Here is a 24,003-nt window from a genome sequence, read left to right as displayed (position 1 = left end):
GCTCGGATGTAAGAGCACGGCCACGATGGGTGATGTGTCTGATGTATGGGTGGATAAGATTATTGATATATGTTATGGACTCTCTAGAAAAACGGTACCGCTCAAATAAAAATACATGGGGATATGACAAAAAAATCAACTCGTGGCCTCAAAGTCCTCTCCCGACGTAAATTCAATTCCCTGCGAATTAATACAGCCTCCTCATCTACAAGATCCTCTATAAATGGACATGCCATTTTGGTCTCTGCGTGACGGAAACGTGTGCAATCTATGAATGTACTGAAAAGATTAAATGAGGTAGGCCTATTTAAACACCTTTCACTTTAAAAAGGGGCGGAGACCAGAGGAAACTCTGGGTTTCCCAAACAAAACCTGCTCCCAACCAGGTTAGGGTCACAGAGTAAGTTGCCATAGTAACTGACTCTGAGTTTAGATTACCCCTCTTTTTGAAACGGGTTTAACTTACCCCGCTTTCACGGGTTTAAGTTACCTCCGTTTCTGGAACCGAAAACTCAGAGTTTTCCTCATTTCGGGGTTAACAAACTCAGAGTTTCAACAAAACCTCCTTCTTGAAACGGGCCCCTGGCCTCTAACCACAGTCTCCATTTGCAAACAAAAGCTGCTGTGGGTACCTTCTCTGCCATAGCTTGCTAGCTTTAGCCATCAAAACATAGCGGTAACACGTCTGCCTGCAACCGCAAGGCCTTGTGGGAGACTTTGGGGTGTTGAGTGCATGGACTAGTGGTGTGCGATACCTCAAAATTTGGTACTGATCTGATACCAAGTAAATACAGGGCCAGTATTGGTGATACCAATACCAACACTTTTTTACTTAGAAAAGCAGCTTTTGAGTATGGGCAGAGCAATGCTTCATAATTTATTAAGTGAATGCAATATGCAAATTTGAATGAAAATTGAAATTTTCATGATCTTTGAATGATTTTGTGATTTCTGAATTTCAATTAGTTGATTGTGATTATGTGTTATTAAAACACAGGACAAAGATTTTAGGCAAATAAAAAATACTTTTTATTAACTAAGTTGAAATGTTTTATATTAAAATTTTTTGATTTTTTGTTCAGAAACAATATAACATAACTACACAACAACTCACAGCAGGAGAGGGGGAAGGGCAAAGTGAGAGGAGCATAGTGATGTGCAATTGAAGTGATGAACATCGGTGTCAGACGGCCATCACTAGAGGAGCGGTGTATGCACAGCCACTATGGTGTAACAGGGGTTATGTACTCAGTGTAGAAAAGAGAATCTGATATGCAAGTATTGATCCCATCACACAAGTATCGATCGATACCGATACCAAGGTTGGTATCGCTACTATAGATCGATCCGCCCACCACTAGCATGGACAGAGTGCGCGCAAGTAGTTAGTAGGTTTACTTCTTGCAGCGTTCAATGGTTTTGCTTGGGACGAGTAAAATTATTGGTCAGGCTTTTTTTCAACCCTGCTGCTGTCACAAATGACATTTTTTAATGTTGTCATTGTATTTAATATATTCATTGCCATCAGGATGAAAAGAGGATTTCAAGATATGTAATAAAAATGCTTCTGAAAAGAATCACCGACCCTACCTTTAAGTAACATTTTGAATGCATGACATTTCTTTATAACAGAGTATTTTTACACTGTGGTAGTACTACTTTTACTTTAGTAAACAATCTGAGGACTTATGTCAGCACTGAGTATATTAACACATAGCCTGCTTTGCAGAATTTGAACTGCGAAAACATCAATTTTCCACCCAAGTCAAGAATATGGTCTGATATCCGTTCAGTGTGGTCTCTAACCAGTCAGTTAATGTATGAACTCAGTAGTTTAACTAGCTAGTTTATTAGCGCTGTCACATTACCTGCAGGGCTTATTCCACATCCCTATCCTGCTCTCCTCGTCTCGGAGAGAAGCGTAGGCCAGCTGATGTTAGCTAGCAGCTAACGCTACAAAACAATGGGGAGGGGGGGCACTAACAAGAACAGCAGCTTATCCCTGCCTGACTTGCTAATGCTAATGGGTAGCGACTCCGCTAGCTGTCGGCAAAGAAAGAAAGCATTTGAAAGCAAGACATTTGAGAGGTATTTCGTCTTACCCCCAGAACCCACAGGGGCAGCGCGGGGGTATAACGTTGACATTACTCGGAGGCTTTCTGCCCTCGCTCCCCGTGTCCCCCATGTCGGTCTTCCGTGTCAGGCTCTCAGCGTAGCAGGTGAATCCGGGGATAGAATGAGGGCCTCGTATTCGCGTTTAGATCCCCTGGCTTTGACAGATACAAAGTCAGTATCCTGGCCAGATTATCTTTCAGGGTTCCACTAGACGAGGAACGACTTGCCGACACGAGCGGCCGCTGATTCCGTAAAATTAAAACAGTTTAAATCGACGTTGACACATTGGAGCCGTCAAAGCCAACGACAGACGGAGTGACCGGGGAATCCTGCTCCGATCAGCTGGAGAGGGGGAGAAACCACTCCTTCACGGGGGAGGTACACAAACTAAAGTATATACTGGTGTGTTTGTGCTGCATAGAAAGTGACGAAAAAAAATCTGTTGTAATAATTTTAAACGTTGAACATGCTAAGATCCTAATTGAACTCAGTAAATAGTTCATCTGAAAGGTCTGATTTAGAGGAGTACTTGAGATGACATGGTATGAGCCACACTGAACTGTTATCCTACAGTCAGAAAGCTCATAACACTGATTAATGTATTGTCAAAGCTGTTACTGACCATGTTCTAAGTAGGAAGGGGTCAAAAGGAGGGTGGAGAGGATCACTGCAGACCCCTCACACCCTGGACACAATCTGTTTGAACTCCTCCCATCTGGATGGCGTTACCGGTCACTGTGCACCAAGACAACCAGGCACAGGGACAGTTTCTTCCCCCAGGCTGTCACCCTGATGAACACTGAACCAACGACAGTATGAGACAATAACCCTCAGTGTAATACCTGTAAATATACCTCATACAGATTATACAGACTCCTACAGGTCTCGTATTCTGTTTTTATCCCTATTTATCTCATTTCAATGAACATTCCTTTGTTGTCTGCATTGTTTACTGTCTGTTTATACTGCTTTTTCTGCATTGTTTGCACTGTTTGTTGATGTTAATACTGCTATTTTGTTATATTACACAGCCTTATGCTGGTTTACTGTTTGCACATTGAGAGCCTATGTACCAGAGTCAAATTCCTCGTGTGTCCGTCACACCTGGCCAATAAAGCTGATTCTGATTCTGATTCAGTTTTCTCTGAATTTCATGCACTTTCACACTAACCTGCCTTTATTGAACTGGACTAACATTTTAGTCCTACAGATATGCCACCCTGGACTGAAAATGAGCCTTTGTTTTACAGCGTTGTAGATCATTTGTCACAGTAGAAAAATCAGCTAATGAAATAATGATGGCTGAATTCCAGTTAGGTTTTTCGGGGTCAAGATAAATGTGCATGTTGGCTCACTGTCACCGCTTACTTAGGCTTAAATATATGACAGATTGATTGTTAATGTAGTAACATCTGTGCTTTTCTTACAGCCAAAATGTCTGCTGTGAAAGGGGGCCTACTGTGACTTAGTCCACATATTGCACATTGTGACATGTGATAGGAAAAACACACCTATGATCATTATACCTGTACTCCTACTCAAAGGCAGAAAGTCTGCAGCAAGAAAGGTCCAAACACTCATCACATTCAAGTCATATCTGACAGAATCCCTTTATAAATGCTGTTTTTAAAATTAATTGATTGGAACCATTACCCAATCCTTAAAAGACTGCTTAACCAGTTTTTATTCTTTTTGGCTTTAGGATGACCGAGTCATTTGTTCAGGATGACCTCCACTCTGTTTGTCTGACACTTCACCCCAGAGGGAAATAACTTGACAACTATTAGATGAATGTGGCTAATCATCCATTGATCTAAAGGTCCAGGATGAATCTCAGTATGTACAGGTCCATAAATTTCATCCAGCACCATCACCAGGTCAGAATTTCAATTTCATAACAGGATACTTCTAAAAGTATCCTGTTAAAGTATCCTAAAAATTCTTCTCAGTCTCAGTTGCACTTTGAGATTAAAGCTAAAATATTAAGCTACATGCAGCATGCAGTAGGTCTTTTCATTTTGACTCATTAGGCAAAGGTGTATCAAATATTATTAATTTTGGCTGCATTTAAGTTAGGAGCATGTGCTAGTTCCAGGGACCTGAATAGAGCCAATATTACCTAGGGGTAATTGTTATCATGCATGTTAACATTCTCAATATTGGAGGTGTGTTAATCTGCATGCTTGTTAGCTTGTTATTTTTGTAACAGTACAAAGATGACACTACTCAGTTTTTTATTATTTGAACTCCTTACAGTCTTTTAGTATGTTCCTGTTCACCTCCCAGGCATTTATTACAGTTTACTTCATGTTTAAAATGAAAATGTGACCTGGGTCTGTTCTTGCTTTTAGCATGCAAGTTCATCCACCACTGAACGCAACCATCAATGTGCACAGTGGAGGGCACTTTTTGTGTATCTCTAGGGATGGCTTCAAAATTGCATGGTATTTTACATACATTATGTCATTAAATATATATAATCTTCTTGATTTTGAATTGTACATATAAACAGTATAAGTATTAACCAAACAAGCCAGCTGAAATGAGTCAGCAGTCAACAGTTTTGGGCTACTGCAAATTTAATTCAAGACCAAGTAGTAGGCTTATTTGTGAGATTAATCTTGAGCAAACATTTACTTCACAAAATCAGTCTGCATTTTATGTAGAACCCCAAGAGTTTTGCTGGCACCACAGATTATTACAGCTTTCTGTTTTCTAGCTTGAGAACAGAGTTGTTTCATGTTCACAAATAGTGATGGTGTTGTCTACAACAACAGAAATATCATCACTGAATTCTGTGTTGCACCTTAAATGACTTTCAGAAAAATGTAACATTTCAGAGGCAGGAAGTTGGAATTCCCCTCGGCAAGGCCTGCCAAGGAGCAGCTTCTCTCTCCAGGGAAGGACAAGTGGGCCCTGGGTGCAACGAAGATAGATAGCTGATAGTTCATTAGGTAGTTAGGCACAGGGAGGGGTATCCCACAGAGAACTGCAGAATCTCGTTTCTCACTGTTGCTTAGAGCCCATTTTCCAGTGCAGTGCCAAACAATGCTAGCAAAGGCTTAGTTATTTGCCACTCCATCTCAATCAAAGCAAACTTTTAGTGTTTTCTCTGCTGATATATCACCCACTGAAGACATTATATTTCTGATGGGATCTTTTGTTTCAAATAAACAGATAACAATGGTGATTCAGTGTAGCAAACATGGCCATGACAAGCCCCAGTTTTGGCCCAGCAGTGGAAAAATTGCTGCATCTTTCCCCTCAGCCAGAGTCCAGCCTCAGGCTTGGTTGTTCTCTAGGGATTTGCAGAACACCACTTCAAAGACAGAGCCCCTCTCCTTACATGCCACCCCCCAATAAATACAAGAACTTAAGGAATTAATTAGACACTGGATCAAACACGGGTTAGTAAATTCAGCTCACTGAAGATACCAGGAACAGTTTAATCACATGTTGAGTGAGCATTGTATTCCTTGTCATGTGAGTTATCTTTGATATGTATGTAGAAGACTTCATTCCATTCCAACATGACAGTTTATATTGACAGTTTCTTGACCCCTCTCCTGTTCACTGAGGGATTTTCTTTGGAATATTTTTGCACCACAGCCATGTAGAAATGCAAAGAAAATTTTCCTTGATACAGCAATTGCTCCCTGAAGGCCTGTGCTTTAAAGAGAGTTTCAGGCACCAGGGCAACTGCCAGATTCATTTTCCCATGGCTCACATCAAAGAAGTAAAAGTTCTGATAATCAGTGAGACATCACGTAATTCTTCTTAAGTTACAGGTAAAAAAGGTGGAGTGGTGGCGCAGCGCACTTTACTGTATTTATGCTTGGGGTAAGCCAGTATGATCTAATGAGTAGCCAAGTTGATAGTTTTCCTTCCTACAATATTACAGCCTCCTCATAATAAATTCAATATCTTCATTTATAGTAGCAAATCACAACCTGTACAGTATATGTTGATTACCCAGATTGCATTACTGCATCTGTCAGTAGAGATTTGATTCATGGCTGTTAGCATGAGAGGCAAGCTCTCTACAACATGCTCTAAATGGATTGTATGGGAAATCTATGTGAACACGTTTGTCCATAAATTAGAGTCTTTCTTATCTTTAATGCCATCCCCAGGGTGGCTGTTATTGACTGAAGGACAAGTGACATGTCACAGCTTTTAGATTTGCTTTCAGGGGGTATATTAGAAAACTAATTTAGTCAGATTACAGCGAAAACAGCATTATTGATTTGAATCATCAGGCTTTTTTGACTTTGGATTGGTATTTCTTCAGGATATATAACAGTGATATTTACGATGGCCATATTTTAGGGCTACTTACTGGCAGTTACAAAATTTGCTAGTTGAAAAAACATCAGCTGATGCAGTCTGCCTCAGTCTCACATGTCATTCTACTTGCTGCATTTTTGCGAAACACTTGGAAGTGCAGTGAAATGTATTGCATTTGTAGTGTGCTGACTAAACTCAGTGAAATAGTGCAAATGCTTTTTTATCAGTATGGTGTATTCTGCACTGACAGATGAAGAAAACCATCTTTGACTAGGAGCTGAGAGATCATAACTTGGCTGTGAAGCAGCGGTGGCTCTAGGCGATGTTTAGAAGTACACACCGGCAGGATAAACATCAGAGGACCCTGCCAGGCAGCCAGTAAAAGCTGTTTGCACTCCTTCATCGAAGGCAAAAAGCCTCCACCTAATTGTTCTCTCTTGTTCTTGTACCGTCTTTCTCTTTTCTTACACCACAAATAATGTCATTCTTTCCCAAATCTGCCTACAATATATGCCTGTTCTTCTGTTTTCTGTCTCTCTTTCACTCTCTTGCTCTCTCACACACAGGCACACACACTAACAGTCCGGCCTCCCACTGTGTGCAGAATGTGTAGTGAAGCCACCCGCATCAGGTGGGGAAGCCAGCATAACCAGTCTACCATCATCTCACTATCTGCTGATCAAAGGGCTGCTAAACAGCCAGAAACTACAGCGGGCGCAGGAGGGGGAGCATGCACAGCAACACAATTAGCAAGCAGTGCTTTTTATATGCTGAATTCAACTCCCGATTCTTGACATTTTCACACACAAACACAGTCACGGATACACAGTAAGAACAGACATAATTAGGAAGTATGTATAAATGTACACACATGCAAATGTGCATTATAAATTATTGTTGTGTATATCACATTTAATGTCACAGCTGGTAAAGGTGGAGCTAATCTTAACTACTTCATATATTTATAATGTGAAGTACTTTACATGCTGCTGAGTAGCTTGTGAATTTCCCACTGGGGACCAATAAAGTCTTATGATTCTATTGTGTTTTGTTTTATTTGTCTGATTTTGAAAAGTAGTAAAGGAAGTCATTGATTACATGTAGTTGAGTAAAAGGCAACATAATTTCCATCTAAAATGTGGTGAAGTCAAAGTATGAAGCAAGAGAAAATTAAAACACTCAAGTAAATTACTGATAGCTCAAAACTGTACTTTAGTACAGCACTTGAGAAAATGTACTCAGTTACTTTCCACCTCTGGCATCAACCACTGATTTCTTGCTCTGGTAAAGTTATAGAAGAGCCCTAATGGGGCGAGGAGAGGGCAGGAGGAAGAAGATCAAAGAGAATACAGACCAAATCCTGCAGGAGAGAGAGGAGGAGTATGTGTGAGAGAGCGCAAACAGAGAGATGATGTGAGTGAGAGGTTAACGAGAGGACGACAGTGAAGAAGATGGATGGAGCATGAAGACAGACAGCGTGCTTACAGAAAGAGAACGAATGGCAGTTTATTCCTTATTTTCACATTTCTGTTGTAATCCTCTCTGCTAACCGTAGTAGGAGTCATTGCAGAAATCATTTTTATTGTAAAACCTCCTTAAACTGGAAGAGAAGACAGAGGTCAACTCGTGCCATTAACAGTTATCAGCAGTGGTATCCACCGCCTCAGCTCATCCACACCTGGAAGTGAAACTTTTTTTGGGTAAACCAAGCATTACATTAGTCCCGTCTGCTGGATATAAAAGCATCCATCAGTCTCTCGGTGTCACTGAGAGAAGAATGGAGGCACTTCAGCAATATTTTTGAGATGATAAAAGCAGATTTGGTGACAAAGCCCACACAAGCCTTTAAATTCAGGTCTGAGTCAAAGATGACACTGAGGTTTCTGGCCTGTTGGCTCAGGATAACTTTTTAAAAATGTAATTTTGTGACCAGTTTCTCCAAAAGCCTTTACACCTATAACAAAAATTTTGTTTTATTTTGGTTTTTCAGCTGCAAAAAGAGTTGTGACATCTTGTATCTGAAATACATCTAAGTCATCAAGTGACGGCAGACAATACTGAGTTGATTTACTGCTGCTCTTTGCAGCCTGTGCTAGTGTTATGCTACTGTACATTCAACATTAAATGTGTCATTATTTGTCAGAAGATAACCAGTAAACTAAATCAGCATTAGGACTACAACGTGGCTGAACAACAGAAAGACAAAAAGACATTCATAATGGCAACACAGGCTGTCAAACAAATGTATTAATAAGACTTCTGAAACATATCAATTCAAATGAAGAACTTTTTAATGATGTTCTTCAAACTAAAGGAAATGCCAGGACACATTTGGGAACAGTGCCAGGTGGGGGTGTGTCACAAATCTGGGAAATTTGTTTGGGAAAAGTGGATGTAGTTCCTCCACTGTGTCTCAGTGTACAGTATATGAAATGACTGTCTCACTTCATTGCTACTGCTTATTCAAGTGTGCCCTCCAATGGAGAAACACAGGTTATGTTGACAAAAAACCTCCACTTCTTGGTTCTTTTTCTCCTCATGTAATTGGACTCTACAATTACAGTGAGCTGAGTGCATTTTCTAGAGCCTCTTTACTGTGGAATTACAGGTAATTCTAACCACAGAGTCTAATATAATATCACAAAATAGACAGAGAAGCAAAAGGTCAAGTTAAATGTAATCAATGTCAGTTGAACCCAAAACTGACAAACCTACAAACCCAAACTGTTTCAAATTGAAACCTGCAACCGAATACTTTTCACTGCCTGAAGTTTTGAGGCATAAACTCTGTTAATCCAGAAACAATCAGAACAAGTGAAGCCTTCATTTGTAGCATATGTTCATCAGTGATACGTTACAGTGCAGTTTTTGGAAAGGTCGCTGAATGATTGTGAGATTCTAATCCAAATGCTAATTCAGAAACTGATTGGAAAAGCGCAGTAATGTGATGATAATGATATGCAGATGAGTTCTCATCAGAGCTGTCTATCCATTAATGAGATGATATCTGAGTGTACTGTATGTGTGTGTGTGTCTGTGCCGGCAGGCTACATGCATGTATACTGAATGTGTGTATGTTCGAGTGCACATTCACTTTCATCGTACCATTTAGCATATTAATGTTCAATCAATCTACCACTGCACTAATGCAAAGTTTGATTAAGACAAGCCATATCTGTCAATTAACAGACAGAAGAAACTGCATTTGATTATATGGTAGCCATTCTGCATGGCCTTTTTCTCTCCTCTTAGGAGCATTTTAGATGAAGATGTGCAGCCTGAAAGGTTTCTGTGAAAAGTGTGTATGTATGTTAAGAGTGAGTTGTAATGCAGGTTAGCATTAGGTACTGTGTGTATAACATGAGGTCATTTTACTACCAGAAAGGTTTGGGTTTGATTCTCAGTTCCAGTACTTCCTGTGTGGATGCTGAATGTTTTCCCACTTTGATAGGACCTTCCAGAGAGTGCTGTGGTTTCCATTTACTCTACCTGAATATGCTGGTCATTGGCCTGTCCAAGAGAAGCAAAGAGCTCAGGGGGAGTAGTGCTCACTGAGATATCGGCCAAGTTCAAACCACAAACCTATATGCTGTTGTTTGCCTTGTTGTATGGCTCTGCACTTTGCTAAAATCTATACATCTTCCTACTGTAGTTCTTTCATAATATAAATATAATGTATTGAACTGAATTTGTGAACAAGAACTGCACCCTGACAAACTCTCAATCCTCGGATTCAGGAGGAGCAATGCAGATTCTGCCCAGGTTGTAGAACAATGAATCAACTCTTTACACTTGCAAGGTTACTGGAGGGATCCTGGGAGTCTTCCCATCCAGTCTGCAAGTGTGTTGTGGACTTAGAGAAGGCCTACAACCAGGGATCTTGTTGGGGGTACTTCGGAAATATGGGGCACTGGGGCTGTTGGTGCTCCCTCTGGAATGGGAATGAGATCCTGCCACAAGTGAAGGAGTAAGTATCTTGGGGTCTTGTTCATAAGTCAGGGTAAACTAGAGCATGAGACTGACAGGCAGGTAGGGGCAGCATAAGCAGTAATGCAGATGTTGTACCAGGCCGTTGTGGTGAAGAAGGAGCTGAACCAAAAGGCAAAGCTCTCAATTTACCAGTCAGTCTATGCTCCAACCCTGACCTATGGTCAAGAGCTGTGAGTAGTGACCAGAAGAATAAGATCGCATATACAAGGAACCGAAATGAATTTCTTTTGTAGAGTGGCCGGACTTATCCTTAAAGATTGGGTGCAGAGTACTTTTACTTTACATGTATTTTGTTAATTTGTATGCATTAATTTAAGGAGGATTTTGAAAGCAAGACTTTACTTTTTATTGAGTATTTTTACATTGTTGTAGTATTATGGCACTTTTTCTTAAGTAAAAGTTCTGCGTATGTTTTCCACCACTAAATAACAGAAAACAAGTGTCATAAAGATTTGTGTATTTTTTCTGTTTTACAATTGACAAATGTCAAAGCAGTAAATCAGAATTTGTTGGCACCTTATCAACCTTCTATTCATGATATCAAACTGAGAAAAATACTGCTTCATCAGCCCCCCACTTTATCAGCACCGGGGCAAATGATGCTGCTTTTGACACCATTGATCACAGCATCTTACTGCAGAGACTTGAACATGTTATTGGGATTAAAGGAACTGCGCTAAGTTGGTTCAAATCTTATTTATCAGAAAGATTTCAATTTGTTCATGTTAATGACGAATGTTCCACACAAACTGAAGTTAGTCACAGCGTTCCACAGGGCTCTGTGTTAGGTCCAATTCTCTTCACTTTATACATGCTCCCTTTAGGCAATATTATCAGGAAGCACAACATAAATTTCCATTGCTATGCAGATGATACTCAGTTATATTTATCTATGAAGCCAAATGAATCAGATCAGCTGGTCAAACTTCAAGCATGTCTTAAAGACATAAAGGCCTGCATGACCTGCACCTTCTTACTTCTAAACTCTGACAAAACTGAAGTTATTGTGCTTGGGCCTGAAAACCTTAGAAATCTGCTGTCTAATCATATAGTTACTTTAGATGACATAGCTCTTGCCTCCAGTACTACTGTGAGGAACCTGTGAGTCATCTTTGATCAGAATATGTCCTTTAAATCACACAAAATCCAAGTCTCTAGATCTGCCTTCTTTCACCTACGCAATATTGCAAAAATCAGGAGCATCCTGTCTCAAAGTGATGCTGAAAAACTGGTCCATGCATTTGTTACTTCCAGGCTGGACTACTGTAACTCTTTACTATCAGGATGTCCCAATAATTCCCTAAAAAGCCTCTGTTTGATTGTTGTGTCTTGTTGCTTTTCTTCTTTTGTCTCTCCTCTATCCACTCACCCCAACCAGTCGAGGCAGAAGGCCACCCACCAAGAGCCGGGGTCTGTCGGAGGTTTCTTCCGTTAACGGGAGTTTTTCCTCCCCACTGTCGCCAAGTGCTTGCTCAAGGGGGATTTGTTGGGTTTTCCCTATGTAATAATATTGATAACAGTAAGGTCTAGACCTTACTTTGTAAAGTGTCCTGAGATGACTTTTTTTGTGATTTGGCGCTATACAAATAAAATTTGATTTGATTTGATTTGATGCCTCATATTGTCGAGCACATTGATTCACTGGCAAAAATACACACATAATTCAGATTTTCCTGAGATCTATAAGAGTTTGGGAATACATCACTGAACATGAGTCATTAGATTTCACAACTATATATAAGTCTCTTGACTCATACTGCAGTACTATCAAATCCCTAAATTCCACTGACACTGTATGGAGAGCTGTCTTGCATCATCTCCAAAGCACCAACACCACATAAAGACAGAGCTCTGTTTTCCTTTTCTGTGCAGGACCCAAATGACAAATGTTGTTTCTTTCATCCTGGGACCTAACGCCCATTAAAGAGTGATGAAACCGAAAGTAACTGCTCATCAGTAAAACATTTCAAAAACCTAAAACTTTAAGAAGATATATGATAGATTAAACCAGGGCATTTACGTTATGGTATGACTTTGTGCACTGAATCACTAATCTTTACACTGATCAATAGAGAAGTTGTCCTGCAGTTTGACAACATTAATTCAGTCTTCATGTGGGATCCGCTGAGCTGATTCTGCAGGACATCAGATTTCTTTAACAGAAACATCACACACGGAGCAAAACACAGCAGGCTACACAACTGGCATGCTGCATTTCCAGCTTAACCTGGCCTGTATGCAGGTTTCTGCAAATGTCTTCTTGTTCAGCACAGCCAATGCAAATTTACGGGCACCCACTGAAGAAAGCGTTCACTTTTACACAAGGGATGAAGCCTGGTTTGACTCTGTGTGGAGTAAGTGCCATTAGGGGGCAACATTGACCAAAAGTGTGTGTGTGCTTTTACTTACAATCCAAACTGGTCCAGCGACGCATTCCTTTACTTGGATTCCACATTGTGCTTTCTCAGGTAGTGTCCTCACGACATACTAGTCTTTATCAGTTATAATGACAACGACAATAAAGATTGTTGCTCCCCATCCTTACACTTTGACTACTATTACAGTAAATACCACTGGTAATAATCATAATAATAATTATGTAATAATATGCAGACTTATTGAACATATTAAATATGCATAATATATAAATATTACTCACAATAAATTGTTTAAATGGCTGTACAGACCCTTGCAAGTCCACATAACAATGATATACTGACATCTAGTGGAAGCTCTTTGGGATAATCAAGTCACTCACTCTATTCTTAATAATAATTACTATGCATCAAACTTAGTCATGCAGCCTTATCCACATGCACATCAAATTTTTGGCTCAAGCATCACAAATAACCCACAAAGTTCATGAGACCTACTGTGTGTCATAGTATCAAGCATCCCACAGTGCTTCTGCCCAGCTACGAATATGGTGACACTAATAATGGGACACCTTGTACATCAGACGTGTAGCTTCACTTTTAAACCTAGAGTTGTAAAAGTTGCTGGTCCTTCTGCTGAAGTCAAATCAAAACATTGCAACATGGTTTTCCTCTCACAATGACGTGCACTGGATGCAGCTGAATCCGTCATATCTGTAGTGCTGTAAAAGAAATGCTTCAGTTCTGTTATGTAACTTTTATAATCAACTCAACTCAAATAGTTGTGTGAACAGGCCTTAAATTTATATGGTCAAAAGAGTATTGGACTGAAAGAAAATAGCCTGTCCTGTTTTGTAGGTGCTTTTGTTCCTCTTCCTAAATTTGCCTTTTGAGTCTACATTACATCATTTTGCAGCATCTGAGACTGATGAGCCAAAAATTCAGACAGAGGCTGTCTTCATTTCTGCTGTGCATGTTTCCTCATGTGAATTTGAAAATGTACAATGTCTGGTCAGACTAATGCTGTTGGTTGTATCCAACTTTTAATTTGTGTAGCTGTGTTTAAAGGTGATTTACAATAGTTGTAGCTACAACCTCCAGCCAGCACTTCCTGTAGCAGAGGATCAGACCTACACAACGTTCAGGAGGAGTTCTGGACCGTTCTTCCTGACAGAGCCGCTTCAGCTCAGCCATATTCTTTGGACGTCTGGTGTGAATGTCTTGAGGTCATTCCACAGCATGTTGGGTGGAGGTCTGGGCTCTGACCGGGCCGCTCCAAAAGGCGGATTCTGAAGTCATTCTGTAGTAGATTTACTGTGATGTTTAGGGTCGTTGTCCTGCTGCAACACCCAGCTTGTTCTGAGATCAGCTTGCCGACAGCAACCTTGACCTTATCCTGTAGGACACCTGGATGAACTGGGGAATTCATTTTCCCTCCATAGTGGCAAGCGGTCCATGTCCAGATGCAGCAAAGCAGCCCCACATCATGATGCTCCTCCACCGTACTTCACTGTTGGGATGATGTTTTCCTATTGCTACACGGTTCTCTTTTTACAGCATACGTAGCGCTGTGTGTTCTTCCCAAACAGTTCTACCTTTGTTTCATCTGTCCATAAGGCAGTTTACCAGTAGTGTTGTGGAGGGTCACAAGCTTGAGGCTGCTACAGTGTTGTTTTTGGAGACCAGTGGGTTCCTCTGTGGCGTCCTGCCATGGATACCACGACTGTTCAATGTTTTTTTATGATTGACTAATGAACAAAGATGTTAATCAGCGCAAGTGAATCCTGTGTGTGTTCAATAAAGACATGAAAGATCTGGACTGTTTGTGTTTTATCAGCTTAGAAATATTGTTTGTTGATGTTTGTGACTTTGGTGAAGATCAGATCACATTTCATGTACAATTTATGCAGAAAACCAGGAAATTGCAAACAGTGCCATTACTGTTGTGTGTGTGTTTCTACCTCACACATCCACACTTGACAGTATTATTATGAGCTACACCCCATGAGAGACATGGAATTTTCTCAAAAGATAAACTGAACAAGAGAGAGTAGAGATATTTGCCGGAATCATAAATTGTTTATTTCCCACATCCACTGCAATAAACAACACAATGCAGCTTCCAGCATATTCCAGCATAAAAGACACAAGTGAGAGCATTAGTAAATAATGTATAAACATCATTGTTTACCATTTTCCTTTGCTCAAGTGGAGATGTATGCATCTAAATCTATATCTAAATATTCTAGCAGCTTTACATTAGTGATCATGGGCCCAATAAAATCATTGCACACTGACTACATGATTGACTACATACTTATTTTAAATATCTAAGTGTATACAAAATATATATGTAGATGGGAGATATGCTTGTGAGACACAGTCTAGACACACAAATCCTTTTTTGAGCCCTTGAACACAAACAATTTTATCCTACCCTGGTACACAGTACATTCACTTTGACTTCTGTCATGCAGTTATTCAATACAAGCGAGCTCCAGTTTTTGACCCCAGATTCAAAATTTCCAGTTCATTCTTTCCAAAACCAGGCATGACATGCTTGATGACAGGCAGCAGACGCTGACCTGGCTGTAAGTACTGTCCCTCCTCATTCAGTTTTCTCAGGAGGAACTACTTCCATCAGCAGCTGAAGATAGATGGTGATGGGCCCTGCGGGGGAGCAGAAGTCAAAGGTCACACTAACACCATTCAAGTTGATTCAACACAGGGTCAAGGCAACATAACACTGTAATTCCATTATTTGTTTTCTATCTTTTGAGCATGTTATTTTCAATTGTATTCACTACTGATGGTTACAAACTAGCAACAATATTTCAGTAACTTGGATTTTGAGCAACACATACTCATGATTCTGCGTGCCCACTTGACCTTGAGGTGAACAAACGGGTAGTAGAGGAGAAGTCCACTGAAGATGAAGATAGCACAGTAGAGGTACTCCAGCTCTGGCTTATCAATGATGGGAGCCAGGACTAAGTAGCAGGATATCACGACCATTAGGCCTGGTATGACAATTGGCACCTTTGAGTAATCACATAATTAAACAGGACTGTAAAAACCTAGCTTATTATCTTGAGCAAATACTGTAGACTGTAGGTTGCAATGGGCACGTACAAAATTTCTATAACTGCAAACAGATATGGCATGAGCTTGTGCAGACCCAAATACAACATTCAGTTAAAATGCATCCTTCTCCATGTTCATCTCTATAAAGCATGGGTAAACCTGAAAACTGTAGCATTTGCTGCAATAGTTATTGAGCAGGTCACATCTGTCCAGCCAGCAATGCCAGTGCTATCTATATTTATCACTTTGAAAGTCACAAAATGACTATTCTAAAATGAAATGAATATGAAAATGAATATTCTGATTCTATACTGATAAAAAATACATTAAAGAGAAGTGGCCTCCAATAAAAAAAACTAAAAGTTGTGCCTCGGTCAGAAGGTCTCACCTTCACTGGTCTGTGGAGCTCCTTCCTTGTGAAACGCATGACAATGAGAGCCAGCGCTGCCAGACCATAAAACGCCCACTGAGCAAAGCTGAAGTAATTAATGAGGGTGTTTATGTCGGCTGGGATACTGTAGAAAATAGCCAAAAAACCCTAAAACATCAAACAAATCAAAAATTCACCAGAAGAAAACACCTTGTTTACTTAATAGGAAACAACACAGTGGCTATTTCTGATTTATATGAATTTATGTGAGCTTCCTTTAAAAACCTTCCTCAACACAATGAATCATCATGCAAAAAATGTAACATTAAATATTTCAGATGACAAAACCAAATTGGAAAGTGTGTATGTTGACTCACATTGAACATGAGTGCAGGGGATGGGGTGTAACGCTTCAGACTAATAAAGGATAAGATTTTCACCATGTGACCCTCTCTACCAGACACGTAGGCCAGTCTGAGGGAAGAGGATGTTAGTGTTATATGCTATTTAAACTTTCTTTCTCATGCACACAGATATGCACATTACAGCTTTACAAAGAGAAAAATGTTTTTATTTCTGCATTTCATGTATAATGTGTTATCTCTTTTACCTGCCAGCAGTGAAGCAACTTCCATTGGCAGTACCAAGCGTGGAGAAGACAACAAAGAGAGGAATGATCCAAGACACAGGATAAAGGACTCTGTCTCCAAAAGTCTAAGGAGGCACAAACAAATCCTTCAGAAAAAACAGTGGGCAGAGTAAAGGAATACTGAGCTGTTTAATCAAAAGTTCTCTGGAATAAAGAGTAAATAAAATACATATACTATATGTGAAACAGTCACTGTTAACTTGGGTCTCATTAATACCTACTAATATTTCATTTAACTGAGAAGTCATTACGAAGTAATTTTGTAAAGTAATTAAAACTCTGTGACTCTCAACTTCTCTAAAACCATGGCAGTTGTCTGTGCTTCTTACCACGGCAACAGCTGGAGACAACAGCAGTTCAGTGCTGGTCATAACTGTGAAGTAAGCAATGTTGACCAACACATAGCACACAGAAACCAAAGGGATGCCAATAATGATGGCCAATGGCAAGTTCCTGAGAGGAACAAACAAATAAATAAATTTAAAAAAAAATCAACCTAAGAGCGAAACATGTTGTATATCATTATCACTATCATTATCAAATGCATTTTAGGAGTGCACAGCCTGCAGTGAGACCTGGTGCTCTGACTTTGTGTGCTGACCATTATACAAGGACCAACTAAGTGAATTTTGTCTTACCTAAATGGGTCTTTCAGCTCCTCTGTGATGAAATTCAGCTGATTCCTAAGAAAACAATGAGAAAATAAGGAACGTGTCCACTCTGGAGGCACCTTACTGTCATTCAAAGCCAAACATAACTGTGATGGAAAAAAACTAAAACAATTGCTGTATTTTTCAATATTTGTCCACTAAAGGACTCTTCAGGGTTGACTGCTCTCTGCAGCACAGTTAAACTTTAATGCACTTGATCGGCCACCCAGACAATCCTCGTTTTACATGCAGAGCTGACTCTATGTAAGGAATCGCGGTAACACCACCCCTTAGTATGTTCATTGTCAGTGGCATGCTATTTCACTCAACTGTTGCCCTCTAACTGGCTCTGTTGGTACAAAGGGTATTAGCCTGACACCTTCACTCCTGCTGCGATTCTAATATCACTTAAAAGTGAAAGTGTATCAGTCATATGGGGCCAGATCTCCTCAGAAGATTTGACTGGAAAGGAGAATACAGCTCCAGATTGACTTTAGACAGTACAAATAAAGGAACTTCAGTCAGGTAACGGTGCTCTGCCACACACTCCTGCACCAGGTGGGAGATGGAGAGAGGCCAAGAGAAACCTCCCAGTGGGTCACAGCACAGGAGACACAGGAACTGATGTTGAACCCATAGTGTTACAATGCAGACTCAGACAATGGAAAATAACCCATTTATAACCATTCAGAAGAGACTCTAATGCCAGCATGCTCATAAGCAAGATGAAGGTGGCAGACTTAACCTGCTGCTGCTCTGTCATGCACAAGCACCTCTTTAAACCAACACAGACATTTAATGTGCAGACTCAGTAAAGATTTTAAAAAACATTCAACCAGTGCAGCCTTTCAGTAGACATAGGGAGACAGAGACTCATGGTCATATGAGTATAACAAAACAGCAAGACTGCTTGTGAAAATTTTGGTTCAGATCCTGGTACCAAAAGCACCTGTACACACATCTAATATGCACAGCACCTGAGGGAACAGTTGAGTGATTATGAAATCTAAAAGGATGTGGTCTGAGAAAATGTTGCTCTCTTGTGTAACTGTAACTGTTCATCTAACTGCACTATGTGGAACATGATCTATTCAGGACATAACAACAAGATACATCTGGAGAAAGGGCAAGAGGTTAGAGAGCAGCTGAAAGTGAGGCTGATGTGTTGTTGCACTGTTGCGTATCATCTGCAAAACAGCTGAGAAAGGTCATGGAGTTCCTCACATGGAGTCAGCACACTAAGAAAAGGCTCATCTTACTGGTTGGGAAAGTCCACTACAACACATCAGTTTTGAGAGGACTGTGGTCAATCCTATACATCCTGTTGAAGGGTAAAATAAAATGAACTGTTACCATCCGTCATAAGCCCAAAGTCCATTATAGAACGCAAGTCCAATTGCTCCAAAGGACGTTGATGGGCCATCAAATGCATTTGACAAATTATCAGTCTTTCCTGGACACAAACACAATACATAAATAAATGATTTGTTATAATTAGATGTTTCATCAACAAACAAACATTTTAAAAGCACATTTTTATCTCACTTATTATACAAGACCTTGCGCCAACAGAACAATGCCAGCTCCCACTATGATGACAATGATGAAAAGTTTGGCCGCAGTGAAAATGTTCTGCACGTAGTTCGCCAGTTTGACGCTCAGACAGTTGATGGTGACGATTGAAACTGAGAAGAAAAAAAATTTCAAATTCCCTCATTTCATTCATACTAGAATTAAACAGCACTCAGAGAGTGCTAACCTCTGCCAGGGCAGCTCAGTTTCCCCATAATGCCATTACAACTAAAAGCAACATTCCCATGCTAGCTTGACCTGATGTGTGTCTGTCTGTCTGACCGAGTGTGGGGCTTAGCTATACTAGGGAGGATGAAGCCTGTGCTTTGACTGCATTCACATAAACTCCTTCCTGCAGGGTTGTGTAGAAGTGCAGCCATGTTTATTTGTGCTCTAGAATGAAACTGCCATGAAACAATCAGAAAATAGCATTTTATTTCTTTGATTAATTGCTTGGATTTGTTGTGCGCACGGCACAACAAATCAAAGCAGTGCGTGTTAGGGTGATTTTTATTTTATGCACTTAAGAATGGTTTTATTTTATAACACACATAAGTTTACATACTTATATGTCACAGATATGCTTATATAGTTATGAATATCACTCTATGTGTTCACTTAACCACTGGTCAAATATTTGCTGTGTGAGTCACTGAAACACTAATGCAACATCATAAGTCTTGTCCACTAATTTTTAGCTTCAAAGGGAGAACAGTTATGCACACACACACACACACGCAGGCAGAACAGTTTTAATTAAGTGAAAACAAAGGAAGAAGTGAGTGTGTATGTAGGAATTAAAGTAGAACAGGTATTCTTCCTCCTTTCTAGGGCGTTGTCCACGATGATTGGAGCAGAGAGGACAGACGGACTGAAGGACCAATAACGGGAGAGTCGGCTTCTCCCCAACAGTTTTGGACCAATTAGATAGTAGTACCTTTTCATACAAATATTGTTAACCACTAAGTTGAGGTCAGTCTTTTCTGTTTTATCCTAAACAGTGAAGATCCATGTATACATGCTAATTTTGATACGTTAATGCATAATAAATTTCACATTGAGAAATATATATCCTCTTATTAGTCTTCTCTTTTCAATATAAAACGAACACTCCTCACATGCGCAGATAAAAAGGAAAGACTTCAGCGCCCGGTGTTCACTTTTTATGATATGTGATCAATAACATGTTATCAGTTGCTACAGTTTTGTAATTTACTGCTTATCACAATAAATGAATTAAAACTTACATATAGCTGCTGCCGCCAGACACTTGGTAACAAAAAAAGGAGGAGTGCAGCCAGGATAGAAAGGTGTGGCGGCATATTCTGCAAAGCTCAGTGTGATGATGGCGAAGGAGGAGGGCTTCAACACCATGACAGTGGTCCAGGAGTAAAGGTAGGCTACAATGGGCCCAAATGCCTCCATTAAATAAGAATACTCTCCCCCAGATTTTGTGATCATGGTGCCAAGCTCAGTATAGCACAGTGCTCCTGTGCAGACACACACATAAAGAGAAGCACAGAGAGGAGGACAGATGCAAAACAAGTGAATAGAAGGCATTTTCATCCATCTTAAATCCATGTTAATCACATTATCCCCAAGCATAGTACTAAAACCCCAATGATAGACAGTAGAGTATAAGACTGCAGGTTATTAATAATGAAAATAATTTATATAAAATATAATAATCTATAACAAATGTTGTGCTTAGCCTTACTAGAAAACTGAAATACATTTGTTTAGTAGATTTCAGAAACAAAACACTGTACATGAATCTGTTTTGTAGAAATGTCCATTTATTGTTGAAGGATGATGTCAGATTTTATCTTGTAGGGGAGGCAGTAAGTAAGTATTCGTGGCAAAGTGGCACAGTGACCTGAAAGCTAAGGGGAAACATCATCAAGTTTGCTTGATATAAAGGTTTATATAACAGTATAGAGCTCATAATGTTTAACTACATTAGTTTAACCTGTTAGTATGTTAACCTTTGCCAGACTTGTAAACCAACCCTTTATGTTGCCAATAAACATTTATATTACATTTATATTTACCACCTTCAAAATAAAGTGCCACCTTGTTATGTGGGAACAGTTTTCCATAAAAAAAAAAACTCTCACAACAGCAGGACAAATACATGTATTTTTGTTAAATCTCAAAACACACCAACTCAGTAGTTTAGCAGTTACTGGATTTACAGCAACAGTGTCTTGTTGACACTTTATGGAGTCAGTTTCTTCACAGTAACTTTCATTTGTGGCTCTGCAATTTGAGCCTTACAAGAATATTTACAGTATGTTTACAAGACTGAGCACCGGAAAAAGTGCACTGCAAGCAGCACTAGCTGTTTTGTCAGGTGGACACTTTCAGCTAGTTTAGGCTGAAAGACTAGACTTAGGGCAAGTGGCATATAATATACATGAAAGTATGTTAGAATTAGAGCTGTGATCAAGATTTATTTATTACAAACATGTTTGTATTTTAGAATCAAGTAGTTTCATCTCAAATTCAGTGTTGTCCAGTTATGTACTATACATTAAACTGTATCTGTTTTCTGGCTCTTTATTTCTGTGTGCACACAGTTTGGAGACATCTGTCAAAAGATAACAGGTGCTGCAGCATTTTTCTCCATGCTAGCTTGAATTAAACTAAAACGATTCATCACAATGGGCTTGTGTGATTCTTCAGGTACTTAGCAGCTCTCAGACAGTTTGGACCTACTAAAGGCCAAGCAGTGGTAGCGCTCCATGCCATTGGGAAATGCTAAGCACTCATGTTCCTGCAGTGGTGTATTGTTCTCACCCAGAGTGGCCAGCACACCACAGGCAGTCCAGACAAGCAGGCAGGGTCCCACAGCTCCAGAGTAGAGCAGAACAGCCTTTGGAGAGATGAAGATGCCTGAGCCAATCATAGTCCCAACAATCAGACAGATGCCACTCAGCAGACCAACCTGAGCAAACACATAGAGAACAACAGCTAAATATCTTATCTCAGTGCACATATGAAACTTTCTTAAATGTTTGTTTCAGTGAAATTGAAGTGAAACATTCTGTGACTTATGGCAAAATATTGTTAAAGAATTTACTGAATAATTGCTGAATTATGTTAAACTGTCTTTAGTAATACTGTAAATCATAAGGCTCACTGAAGCACTTGACGTCAAACTGGCCAGTCATGGAGACTGTGGCTCGTCTTACTGTGAACTGTGTGTACTGGAATTTGCTCATAAGGGGAGTTTTTGAAGATGCATTGACTTTTTCTCCGTCACCATCAGGTTGACATTTGACCTCGTGTGCCTTAGCAGTTGTTTTGTTGTTGTTTGTTTGTTTGTTTGTTTTCATGTTAGCAAATGTTAGCATACTGAAAAGTGAACATCATAAACATTATACTTGCTAAACAGCACAATGCGAGCATGATGATGTTTGCATTTAGCTCAAACATCACTGTGCATAAATATGGCCTTGCAGAGAACATAGATGTTGTCTCACAGCCTTATGGTGTCTGAACACACAAAAACATGACTACTAACATGGGATCTTCGCTCTATTTGACCTGGAATAGATGCTTAGGAGGAATCCAATTTCATGTCCCACTCGTGGACGTGTCTTGGTTTATATCAAGGTGGACTCCTTTACTTCCATTTCAGCCAACCAGATAGTTAAGTAATTCTTCAGCAGAGTGATTAGGTAGTGCTAATTATTAATTGTTTTAAAAATTGTCATAGTAACCAGGGGTGGCTGTGGCTCACGAGGTAGGGCAAGTCATCTTCTGCCCAGCAAGTTGGTGGTTCGACTCCCGGTCTCCCCGCATGTTTAAGTGTCCCTGAGCAAGACACTGAACCCCAAATTGCTCCTGGTGGCTTGACTAGCGCCGTTGTGTGGCAGCCTTGTCGTCATCAATGTGTGAATCTCCCTGTAAAGCGCTTTAGCCAGTGCAACACACTGTGAAAATGCGCTATATAAATACAGTCCTTTTATCCACTGAAGCCCTTGCACTTCACCTAAAGCTTAGTGGGCCTGGACAACACCACTGAATGCATCATCCATCCACCCATTTTCTATACCGCTTATTCCTAAAGAGGGTGACAGGGCAGCTGGAGCCAATGCCAACTGTCACTGGGCAAGAGGCGAGGTCCACCCTGGACAGGTCACCAGTCTATCACAGGGCTGACATGTAGACAAACAACCACGCGTACACACATTCATTCCTATGGGTAATTTAGAGTCACCAATCAACCTATGCTGCATGTCTTTGGACTGTGGGAGGAAGCTGGAGTACCCAGAGGGAACCCACACAGGCACAGGGAGAACATGCAGACTCCACACAGAAAGGCCTCGGGTCGGCCCGGGCTCGAACCTGGAACCCCCTTGCTGTGAGGCGACAGTGCTGAGTTAATATGTAGAGATGATTGAAGTAGTACTGCCTAGTACTCAGTACCAGCCCCCATTACTGTTAACAGGTACACTTGGAAGGTTCCTATAGTGTCAACATCCAACGGGACTTGTTCTCAGGAACACATCTGCACACATACAAACAGATAGATACACACACACACACACACACACACACATCTCTTTGGAGCACAGTGGCCTTCGAAGGCTTGTCTTCAGTCTGAGAGTCCATTCTGCAGCTGGTGGAACCATTCTTTGACTCCTTCTTCCTCCTAATGCTGTCTTCAGCCATTTCAGCTTACTAGTGCTTGAGAAAACACAAAGAGATGTGCAAAGGTTACACCCATTACATTAATGTTTACACGATTGATTTATGTTGCATAGTTATCTTATCTCATGATGTCGTCATCTTTATTTAAGTTTATTACATACTGTGCACAGTATGATAAGGTTTACCAGCAGGATGGCTTCCTTTCATCTTGCTAATCAATGAGGCTTACACCAGTAAAAGAAAAACAACTGA

The 24,003-nt window shown here is 40.2% G+C and overlaps 2 protein-coding genes across 5 annotated transcripts in view; both read right to left on the bottom strand.

Moving 5' to 3' along the window:
- The window catches only part of LOC109954554 (AN1-type zinc finger protein 3-like), a 26,159-nt gene extending 23,680 nt beyond the window's left edge, over nt 1–2,479 (bottom strand). For 2 of the 3 annotated variants that reach the window (XM_020589958.1, XM_020589960.1), the window contains exon 1: nt 2,103–2,479. In XM_020589958.1, the coding sequence (XP_020445614.1) occupies nt 2,103–2,185 (83 nt within the window). In that variant the 5' untranslated portion in view covers nt 2,186–2,479. Of the gene's footprint in view, nt 1–1,868; nt 2,066–2,102 lie in introns of those variants that run through there. The other variant, XM_020589959.1, reaches the window with a different exon arrangement.
- A 12,356-nt stretch (nt 2,480–14,835) lies between these two features.
- The window catches only part of slc7a9 (solute carrier family 7 member 9), a 10,111-nt gene continuing 943 nt past the window's right edge, over nt 14,836–24,003 (bottom strand). Inside the window, exons 2-13 of one of the 2 annotated variants that reach the window (XM_020589805.1) lie at nt 23,659–23,787; nt 21,892–22,039; nt 20,340–20,582; nt 19,080–19,205; nt 18,874–18,973; nt 17,509–17,553; nt 17,200–17,323; nt 16,832–16,935; nt 16,599–16,695; nt 16,240–16,389; nt 15,632–15,806; nt 14,836–15,437 (exon numbers count right to left, since the gene is read on the bottom strand). In XM_020589805.1, coding sequence (XP_020445461.1) covers nt 15,376–15,437; nt 15,632–15,806; nt 16,240–16,389; nt 16,599–16,695; nt 16,832–16,935; nt 17,200–17,323; nt 17,509–17,553; nt 18,874–18,973; nt 19,080–19,205; nt 20,340–20,582; nt 21,892–22,039; nt 23,659–23,772 — 1,488 coding nt within the window. In that variant the 5' untranslated portion in view covers nt 23,773–23,787 and the 3' untranslated portion in view covers nt 14,836–15,375. Of the gene's footprint in view, nt 15,438–15,631; nt 15,807–16,239; nt 16,390–16,598; nt 16,696–16,831; nt 16,936–17,199; nt 17,324–17,508; nt 17,554–18,873; nt 18,974–19,079; nt 19,206–20,339; nt 20,583–21,891; nt 22,040–23,658; nt 23,788–24,003 lie in introns of those variants that run through there. The other variant, XM_020589807.1, reaches the window with a different exon arrangement.

Source organism: Monopterus albus, unplaced genomic scaffold (assembly GCF_001952655.1).
Source record: "Monopterus albus unplaced genomic scaffold, M_albus_1.0 scaffold10.1, whole genome shotgun sequence".
NCBI classification, from domain to species: domain Eukaryota; kingdom Metazoa; phylum Chordata; class Actinopteri; order Synbranchiformes; family Synbranchidae; genus Monopterus; species Monopterus albus.
This window is presented reverse-complemented; position numbering and strand designations above follow the sequence as displayed.